This window comes from Oncorhynchus keta, chromosome 15 (genome assembly GCF_023373465.1).
Source record: "Oncorhynchus keta strain PuntledgeMale-10-30-2019 chromosome 15, Oket_V2, whole genome shotgun sequence".
Classification (NCBI taxonomy): Eukaryota; Metazoa; Chordata; class Actinopteri; order Salmoniformes; family Salmonidae; genus Oncorhynchus; species Oncorhynchus keta.
In genome coordinates, this window is record NC_068435.1 from 23,284,066 (window position 1) to 23,294,396 (window position 10,331).

Here is a 10,331-nt window from a genome sequence, read left to right on the forward strand (position 1 = left end):
AGAGCGCCATGGGCCCTAGTCGAAAGTAGTGGACTATACGGTGCCATTTGGGACACAACCTGGACTTAAAGTATGTGTTGTGGGAAGAGAATCATTCAACAGCTGTAATTAGGATCTTGGTGCTAACAACATTTTAGGAAACTTCGCTCTTGAAGGGATGCATGAAAGGTCTTACAGAACAGTTCATTCAAATGTCACCCTCACACACCTACACTTTGCATGGGTGACATAATGCTGGGGTTTCAGGCTGACTCACACCTTTATAATGCTGTGGATGTTTCTCATCACTTCTCTGTATATGTGCAGTCAGGTAAACATACATGCTTGCAGTGCATTTTCAATTGAGACGTGAACAGATTTAGACATCTTAAGTTATGTCACGACTTCCTCCGAAGTCGGTCCCTCTCCTTGTTCGGGCGACGTTCGGCGGTTGACGTCACCGGTGTCTTGTCTTCGGCGGTCGACGTGACTTGTCTTGTCTTCCCACACACCTGGTTTCAATACCATCAATTACATGTGGTGTATTTAACCCTCTGACCCCACATGTCCTTGTCCGGTATTGTTTATCGTAAGTGCTTGTGCACGTTATGTCTGGGTTTTTTGTCCCATTGTTTATATGGTTTTTGTTCACGGTGATTTTTATCATTAAACTGCGCCGTTGTAACAGTCTTTGCTCTCCTGCGCCTGACTTCTCTACCGCCAGTATGTACGCCTTACAAGTTCATATCTTTCATTATGTGGCATATGAATGAACTATATTCATAACCTACTCTGGGCGATAATATGATTCTGTGAAATATATATAATATTTTCTCCCTCAAAAATGCTACTTCTCCCTTGTAATCTCTTCTGCTATTTCAGGTCGTCCTGTCTGAAATGTTAGTGATTCAATCCAAGTCATTTCTGTTGGAAAAGGTCACAGGTGTCTTTCCTGTGTTCCATAAGTGCAGGCACCCCACCTATCTTGCCAGTTTGGCAGGCGGGTAAGTGTATCTGGACCTTTGCCATTGCGTTGACCCTTTCCAAACTGCATGTTGTTTAAATATAACAGTGACATCTACTTGGTACACATTTTGAATCAAACAATATTGGGCAATGACCATATTTCTGATCGATCTCTGCAGCCAATTAAAAATAAATTCCTTACTTTATTGTGGGGTAAAATGTACATTCATGACATCCAACTTATGTTTGGTTGACTCTTACTAGAGTGTTGGTGGTGGTGAAGATGATGAAGATTGTATTTTACTACTGACCCTGTACCACTGTCCATAACATTAATTCATGAATTTATTAACTCATGCAGGAACAAGGCCACGTCCATAGTTAGTTGAACAATGGCACTCTAGATTCCGGAAAATGACACATCCCAATTAGACCTACTGTATGACTCATCTGATATTAACCCCACTGTGGACTGAGGGAGGCTTCCCATTCATATTCTGGTGTTGCCAAGTCTTCTTTACATTAGCACTTTGGCACAGGAGTGTCATGCATCCCAAAAATCAAAGGGGGCAAAACCGAAGTACGTGAGGATGGCTGGGGGGGGGGGTCCAGGGGGGACTAGGCCCCGACCATAAGTTGGAACATATTTCAATCACCTGAAACAGCTTTTTCCTGCAATCTAGAGCCATGGTCATTATGCTTAATTCTATGTTTAAACAAAGATATGTCTATTTTTCTGCATGTCTTGAGTTGTCTATATCCTCCTGACTACCAACCTTGCCAGCAGGCATGGCAGCTAAGATAGTTAGACAAGCTAGCTACTCTAACTTGATTGACAGCCTGAAATGGTTTCTTGGTAGTTATGAGGTTAGGAGATTGGTAACCTATCCAGGCTAGCTAAAGCCAACTTCATAAAATTGCTAGGTGGCTAGTAGTATTACAGACAAACAACAAAAATAAAAAATACATTAAATAAATGTTGTATTTGAATTTTTTACAGGACAAATATGAGGGGGCACATGCCACTGTGCCCCCTACGGGCATGATGCCTCTGCTTGCGCAGATCATCATGTCAGAGCATGATGACATGGCCTCAGGTCTATGATATATAAGTGTTGTTTCGATGCTTTTTTTAAAACTCACTATTACAGGCTCATTGGAAGGCAAAATAACTGTAGAATAGGATATCATTTTCGTTACAACTTCAGAGGAACATCTTCTGTCACAGTTAAACTCAGGTATTTGACAACATCTTGAATTGTTTGTTTCTTTTAAGGATGTAATTGTGGTGTTGTGTGCAGATAATTTAATTATTGATAGAAATGTTTTCCTAGTTACCATAAATTGTAGTACTTAACTGTTGATTCATACAGTATTAACTATTATTCAATGAGGTGCTAATAGTTAACATAAAAGTGAATAATACAATATTGTAATTAAATAAGCAATTACAACATAAGCAACTGCTTTTATTTAGTTTTTCGATGTCAAATGGCAATAAATACAAATACAATACAGATACAAAATGTAAAAAGATTGTCAAAGTGACACCCAGATCCTAGGCTACTCAACATGTATCTTCACTTTAATTAGTTTAATTGTGATTATGAACATGTGAAAATGAGGCTATATTTAATTCTCAGATTCATCCTAATCTCCTGAGATGAAGTTGAATTTCTTCGTTTCCGCTGTGGCTCTACTTGGTGCCTTCCAACCCCGCTATGAATGTAGAGCTATTGAAACCCCCAGAGCACTCGATCCATTCCACAATCTACAGGCAGAGCTGCAACAGCAACTACCTATTCTTCTGCGACTAGGAGAGGAATACTTCATTCGACTTGACAACTCCAATCAAAATTCGCCCCAGTCTTCATTGTCGAATACATCTCCTGGAGCTTCTGCGCGGTCAACAACGGTCAACAGGGCTTTACTTCAGTTTACGCAGCGTCTTCTGCAAGGTAAAGTCGGTAACAGCAATCGGTTTCTGAACAGCTACGCTAACCAGATGGATGATTCCACGGAGAGAGGAAAGCGGACCTGGCCGGGCGAAGAGCCACCGATCTCATTGGACCTGACGTTCCATCTGCTGAGGGAAGTTCTAGAAATGGCTAGAGACGAGCAATTAGTTCAGCAGGCGTATAGTAACCGGAAAATGATGGACATATTCGGGAAATGAAAGTGATAGAAATACATTTACCAAATACATTGTGTACATCTTACATAAACTGTACGTTACTGTTCCATTTTTGTTTTACTCTTGAATTGGTTAACTTTCGTTCTTTCAGTTATTATTTTTTATTGATTTGTAAAATCGAGTTGTAATTCGCTTTGTAGTTATTACATAGTGTGATGAGAAATAGGCAAGGCCAGTTGAAATGCTGAACACAAATATCCTTTAATGTTCTTTAACTTATATTCAAGCATAACGTATTTTGTATATATTGTCCAAACATTCATCCTCTCTCTCTGGAATTCCCTCTCATTGTACAACTGCTTCAAGTTTGATAATAAAATAGGCCAATCATATGACTATCAGCAACCAATCATATTTGTTGTGCAAGAGAATGTCTGATATTTATATTTGTAATAAAAAAAGTTTCCAAAGTTATATTCATTGCTTGCTGTGTAGACTAAATTGAGTGTTTTAATACATTGAGACGTTTTTCTGACTCACGCGTAAATCTATTACCAAAATGTGTGCCAAATTACGCACGGCTTTCTCAAACCAGAAATCTGCCCAATGACATTTGTTTTTACGGTAGTATAGAAATGCTAGAGAGGATTTACAGAGAAATTACAGTTATATAACGGTAACATAGTAATTATTTAAACCGTGCCTGCAGCGGGATGCTGACTCAACCAAAACAATACCTAGTAGTACAACAATGTCTTGAGGTAAAATGAACATCTACTTCTGGTTGTTCAGCCAAGAAAAGGAGAAGACGTGTTTGGGTCCATCTTTGTCATCTGTGTTTTGCTGACTTGATGCCGCATCAGAAGTCACCTGTGAAAAACAAAGAGCAAAAACATTAAAGGTCCCCTCAAACTATTGCAAAGCTACTGGTTGTATAAATAGTCTATTGTTCAGAATTGGGTTTGTAAGTGGGATCAAATTAAAACTCGCAATGCATGCTGAATAAGTAAAGTATAATTTAGAGAGAATATAAATAAATATTTATGTAATCTGTAGCATGTCCTTAAGGTCCATGCAAAATTAGAAGTCAAATGAAGGAGGAATTCTTACATGCCTCAACAGAAAATATTCTTGCTTACATATTCCAAAGCATTAATTTAACACAAGGAAATCAAATATTTTGTAGAGTCTAAAGAGCTTCTTTGAGGTACCAAATACAAAATAACTCTAACATAAAAAGAAATGTATACCATATTTATCTCACCACACTAATACCCACCTGCTCACACCCACAATATGTCCTGTATCAATCAATATGATGTCCTGAATTACCATATCCACATCCATACAATAACCTCAGAGTATACAAGATCAGTCAGCAATTTGACCTGAGAAAGAAAAATTGCACTAAATTGAAACTTCTCATGTTTTCAATTTCAAGCGGGTAACCTTTTAAGTGTGATAGACTGAGTGCTTAAGTATTAGTCAGTGCACAAATGAAGAAATAAACATATCCTAATGGTAGACTTTATCAGACTCCAAAGCTGATGCAGTAAAATAAACAAAGCCACAACTGTGACACAGAAAGCCACTTCCTGTGAGGAATCAAAACAACCAAGCTTGATTTCTTCTGGATTATTAGAGTTTTTGTAAGCAGGATGATTTTAGGTTATGCACTTGCCACTCAAACACACACACACACACACACACACACACACACACACACACACACACACACACACACACACACACACACACACACACACACACACACACACACACACACACACACACACACACACACACACACACACACACACACACACACACACACTGACCCTTTCTGATAAACGCCTCTATGAATCTGTAGGCCATTCATTTTTTTCCCCTCTGGAATGAATACAAACTGTTCCAGGTGGCTTTTCCCTTTTCAATTGAATCCACATGATTATGTTGGTGTAAACTCTATGCTCATTCAAATTAGCACTCCACATGCAAATGAAACTCAATGGTGATGACATGTAACAGAGTGGTTGATAATTATCCCTATGAAAACAGCAGTGTCCCCCTCCCTGCTTCACCCCTAACACACGCAGGGCTATGGCAACCAGAGAGCAGGCAGGTGTCTCATCATTAAAGCCTCCTGCTGAGGTGAAAGCCACTGCCGTAACCCAGGCCAGGGCCCATGCAGGCCCACTCTGAGTTGAGTAGAGCACAGCTGTTTTAAACAATGACTGCTATTCTGATACAGATTGGATATTGACTGGTTTCAATAACCACATTTTCCTCATACAGAGTACGGGAGATAAAAGCCAAGCAATAATAATATTAGTTTTATATTTAAAAATATCCATATGGTTTATGAACTCAAATGTGACCTTGACTGTCACTGCACTAGGCAGCTGCTGGGATGGAGTTAGCCAGGGATCATGAGTTATTATTCTATCATGTATTATACTGAGACATTTTCAGTAAATTTCACAGCTAGGCTGTAGTGTGTCAAAAACACTCCTCTCACCTGTGTCGGTGGCTCCGCTGATGGGAAGTTAACCAGATTTGTGTTTGGGAACTGAACAGGGGTTGTGGTTGGGAAGTGGACTGGGCTGGCCTGTGTGGTGGCAGTTGGTGTTGGGGTTAGGGATGGGAATTGTACTGGGGTTGTGGCACGGACGGGGCCCTGTGGGTTGGCCAGGGTAGCCATGACACCTAGGGTCTCAATAGGTCTCTGAGGAAGGGGTGGGGGTGCTGCCTGCTGCTGGGGCTGTGGAGGGTTGGCCTTAACGACAGAGGGCCCTGCAGCAGAGGGGGAGACATCTGTACGGGTCGCCCCTGTCATCCGCCTCAATTCTACTTCCTCTTCTCCATCTTCAAATTCTTCATCGTCTTCAACATCTGAACAACAACCAAGAGTTCAAAACATGAAAATAGTAAATTGTTTAATTTTACTGCAGTTTTACATTGAACTTGCTATTGTTATTTGCATAGTTTATTTTGTGGCACTGGAAGTAGTGATTTTGGACATTGTGAAAGAACATTGAAATGCCAATGTCTCATTCAATACTCAATAATCCCTACCTTTCACAAAGTCTATAGTGAGCAGTACCCTCCTCTCCCGCTCAAAGTTAGCTGTGTAGTGATCCATGTTGTCATAGCCACGCTCCACTTTGTCCAGGTGGGAGATGTTAGTGCCTGCAATGAGCCTGGTAGACCGAGAGAGAGATCACAGTTACACTGTAGTTTCTGAGGACCAGAACTATAGTCTGAAACTGGAAAGAAGGGTATGTGTACTCACTTTTGTAGAAGAGGCTTTGCAGTCTGTGGGAGCAAAGATGAGAAAGGAATTACTTCTCAGAAAACTCTGATGTGGACACAACATGTCTTCTGAGAAAACATCTCAGAAGACATTGCACAACATGTTTGTAATAACTTACACTTTTACACTTTTTATTCTAACATGGTACATAACCAATTATGATATTGATTTATCACTGACACAGAATATCAGATGCTTACATGACTATTTTATGTGGTGGTTATTTGTCTGTGTTTTTCATCACCTGCAGGAAAGTAGCCATCTCTGACTCCTCCATTGTCTGTATCCCTGTCTCCACAATCTTTGCCATGTTCTCCAGGTGCTCTCTATACTTCCTCATGAGGCCGTTTATATAGTCCAGTTTCTCCTGCTTCTCCGCGTTGATCTTCAGGGTCATGTCTCCTTTCCGCTCCTCCAGGACGGCATAAAGGTGATCGAAACTTTCACACACTTTGGATTTCTGCCTCCTGCCATTCTCCTGTTAGACAGCCATGATTGTACTGTAAGGTTAAACTGACAAATAACTAGGTCATATAGATTTTGTCAGTAGCAAAAAAATGAGGGCGCATAAAAATTAAGCATACCATTTTTACCATCAATATTGTTGAAGTTCTATACTATGTGAAAATGCTGTTATAGACGAAATGTAAGAAAGGACAAAAGGTTGAAGGCTTTACCTCAACTGTCTTACAGGTCTCATCCAGTTGACTCATGATGCCTTGAATCCTGTCGTTGTTCCCCACTAGCATGGCTATACAGTCAGTCAACTCAGTCTGGAACACACACACACAGTTCCAGCATAACTTTTTTTTAAATGACATTTTATGTACCAACTCTGATACTCTGTTCATTAGAAAAAAAGGGGAAGTTTGACTTCAATTTGACATACCTGTAAAGCATCATTATGAAAAAGGAAATAGACAGATATAAATGTAAAATAAACAAGTTAACCTTTTGCTTATTGAATACAGTGTTGAGTGGGGCCACATCACAGTCTTTGTGGGCTCCGAACACCTTGCAGAGAGAGCAGGTGGGCACGCCACACGTCACACAGTAGATGTTGATCTTCTCACCCTCATGCTCCTCACACATGGGCTGGTCACACTTGGCAGGCTCAGGCTCAGGCTTGCTGCTACAGAACAGGTGACAGTTATACTTTGGGGATCCTGTTTACACCACACATTGGACAAAGATTTCCTGGTGACCTTTTTAAAAACTCAACAACCCTGGTGTAATCGAGTTACCAGTGAGAGTTTGTGAGCGAGGAAGCTATGTAGGTCACACTGGCAAGTCACAAAAACACCTTTGTGTCCAAAGTGCCTAAAATGTTCAAGCCATAATATTATAACATCAAAGTGAGTGAACAAATGTAGTACAGACAAACATACTTTCTCCTCATGGAATGTTAGCATTTCAGAATAGCCATAATTTATGTTTATTTGGCAACCAAGAGTATGCTAACATTTTGAATAACTGTTTTTAATAGTCCACTTGTGTCACGTAGTCCTAATCCACAGTTGCTTGATGAGCCTATCACACCACTGTGGCTAAAACGCTAAAATGCATTCTGCACTTGGCTATTCTGCACTTGGCTCCCAGATTCAAGCAATGTGAAAATTGTATTTGTCTTGTCCCGGTAATCTACTCAAGAACTTTAAATTGATTGTGCAAAAATGATATGCTAAAAAGGCAGGAGCAGATGACGTCTTTTCAGAGATCTACTGTTTAGGTTTATTAGGATGTAGTTAAGTGAATTTACATGTAGCTATAAACAGATAATCTACTATGGATAGTTAATGACAGAAGTTGTATTTTAAAAACATTGGGTTTTCCTACGTCAACTATTTTTGTCAACTACTTGTGTACTGTCTATCTCTCCTAAAAGCAGACGAAATACTATATTGATGTCTAGAGAATGTAGTACGGCTCAAATAGGAATAAAACTGACTGCTGCCTCATTGGCCTACATTATAAAAACAAAATCTAACTAACGGGCAATGTGTCCAGCCACTCATGAGTAAACCCCATTTTCACAATGAAAAAACAAATATATATTCAATTTTCCAATTCTCATCAGTAGTTTTCCGATTCATTCTATATGTTGTTTGGGATAGTATGTAGTCTTCTTGATGTCCAGATTTGTTGGTGTGAGGGTTTGCTGTTTGTCTAATTGGCCAGATATACATGGGACTGCTGCTGAGTCCCTCCGACTAAATTGTCTGCCAATCTTTTTAAATAGGCCTGTAGTGTCTCATCTCGAGGACTCCTGTTTGTACATATCAATGATATTCTGTCTGTCTCAGACCAATTGTCTTTGGCCTGCTGTCTTCTTTTAGGCATTTATTGTCTCACCTTGAGGACTCCTGTTCTTGTTTGTACATGTCAATGATATTCTCCACCAGCAGGTTCCTCTGCAGGCCATAGACTCCATGTCTGTCCAGGACCACCTCATGTCTGCAGGACGGGCAGCGGAAACGTCCCCCTGAAGATACTGTGGTTCCTCTGGTCGATAGATAAGGGTTTGAGGCCTACACAGGACATCAGTGTATCAATGGCGTTAGATAAAGCCAGTGGAAATGTTTAAATATAGGCCTACCGTTGTCTAATATTGGTTAGTAGTATTTGCGTTGTTTACTGGTTAAAATGTGTGTTAGTTGATTCTGTAATGGCATGGGTCAAGAGGAAACACGTTGTTTCTTTTCAGCATTATAGAATAAGTGGTAATTGAATACTGACAATTAAAGGATGAGCAATACCTTCACTACAATGTCAGAATTCTGTACATGTAATGTATATGAATGGATAAACCTTTAAGAGACAGCAGTAAAGGTTAAAGGTTAAAAGTTCAGCTTTGAAATAACCAACCTACCTGGAAAATATCTTGGGCACATTTTCGACAAAGGTTGTGTTGACAAGGGAGAATCACCACCGGTTTGGTAAACATCTCCAAACAGATGGGGCAAATGAGCTGTTTCTCCAAGCTGTCCATGTTGCTGTCTTGCTTTGTGGAATGTGAATACCCCAGAGATATATTCATTGCACAGTGGAAAAACAAAACCACTACTGCTGTCTTTAGGGATACCAACAAACAGTCCCCCAACGGTCCCTCAATCCCTAAAGAACTGACTTGGCAAAGATTAAAGATGTCTACTCCTTTAGAACAATGCAGAGTCACTGGGCCTGCTTAGGCGCTCGTTGCTGCCCTCAAAGCTCCTTCGAACGGATCGCATTGCTCCCGAGCTGGCAATCCACTGAGTGTCACAGGCTGTTTTTAGAAACCCCCACGTCAAGGGTTGCCATGCTTACTTGCCCATATATGAAAATGTCACGAGAAGGGTTAGAGGGTCCAGCTGTTACCACCTCTGAAACAGGAAGGGGTAAGCCCATACCTCTACCAAACAGAGTGGGCTGAAGTTGCCCCTATACAGTGATCTTGGGTCAGTTTTGCATTTCGCCCACTAATAGTTAAGGTTAGGATTGGAGGAGGGGAAGCTGATCCTAGATCTGTACCTAGATTTCCCCCCGGACAGAGCCTTTCAAACAAACTCACGATGGCAAGTCACTGATCTGACTCTTGAACAATAGTGGGCTATAACGTTTTTTAGAGTTGTTAATCAATAAACAATAATTGCCCTATAATGCAATAATGCTTTTGTAGAAAACATTCAAGATGGCCTACATCTGTGAAATGATTGCCATCAATGTCAAAAGACACCAGTCCATATCCCAATGACAAACATAATCTATTGTGAAACATTAGTCACCTAATTTTAAAGAAAATACCAGTGTGACCTTGAATACATTACACTATGCTGATACTGTAAGCAATGCCCCAGACACACATTGATTCTGAACCTGTCATCAGCCTACAGCATTAAAACAAATATACCCTATATATATATATATATATATACACTCGTACCAATAAATCAGATACCA

The 10,331-nt window shown here is 40.2% G+C and overlaps 2 protein-coding genes across 3 annotated transcripts; one reads left to right on the forward strand and one right to left on the reverse strand.

The window, feature by feature from the left end:
- The first annotated feature begins 2,031 nt into the window (after nt 1-2,031).
- Nucleotides 2,032-3,121, forward strand: LOC118394617 (corticoliberin-like). The gene is made up of 2 exons (XM_035788008.2): nt 2,032-2,183; nt 2,589-3,121. The coding sequence occupies exon 2, from the start codon at nt 2,609-2,611 to the stop codon at nt 3,119-3,121; it is 513 nt and encodes a 170-aa protein (XP_035643901.1). The 5' UTR covers nt 2,032-2,183; nt 2,589-2,608.
- Nucleotides 3,122-3,321: 200 nt separating this feature from the next.
- Nucleotides 3,322-9,639, reverse strand: LOC118394616 (E3 ubiquitin-protein ligase TRIM63-like). Of its 2 annotated transcripts, none has more exons than XM_035788006.1 (9): nt 9,262-9,639; nt 8,745-8,920; nt 7,344-7,521; nt 7,070-7,165; nt 6,637-6,870; nt 6,372-6,394; nt 6,155-6,279; nt 5,598-5,971; nt 3,322-3,949 (listed from the first exon to the last, which is right to left on the reverse strand). In XM_035788006.1, exons 1-9 carry the CDS (start codon nt 9,427-9,429, stop codon nt 3,854-3,856), a joined length of 1,470 nt encoding a protein of 489 aa, XP_035643899.1. In that variant the 5' UTR covers nt 9,430-9,639; the 3' UTR covers nt 3,322-3,853. The 2 variants fall into 2 exon arrangements, with proteins under 2 accessions (XP_035643899.1, XP_035643898.1); XM_035788005.1 differs by having other exon boundaries at nt 7,344-7,524.
- Nucleotides 9,640-10,331: the final 692 nt, after the last annotated feature.

Coding starts and splice junctions, on each gene's coding strand:
- LOC118394617 (XM_035788008.2), top strand. CDS start 2,609: ATGAAGTTGAATTTCTTCGTTTCCGCTGTGGCTCTACTTGGTGCCTTC.
- LOC118394616 (XM_035788005.1), bottom strand. CDS start 9,429: ATGAATATATCTCTGGGGTATTCACATTCCACAAAGCAAGACAGCAAC. Junction 6,871..7,069: donor AGACCTGTAAGACAGTTGAG/GTAAAGCCTTCA, acceptor GCTGTCTAACAG/GAGAATGGCAGGAGGCAGAA. Junction 6,280..6,371: donor GCAAAGCCTCTTCTACAAAA/GTGAGTACACAT, acceptor TCGGTCTACCAG/GCTCATTGCAGGCACTAACA.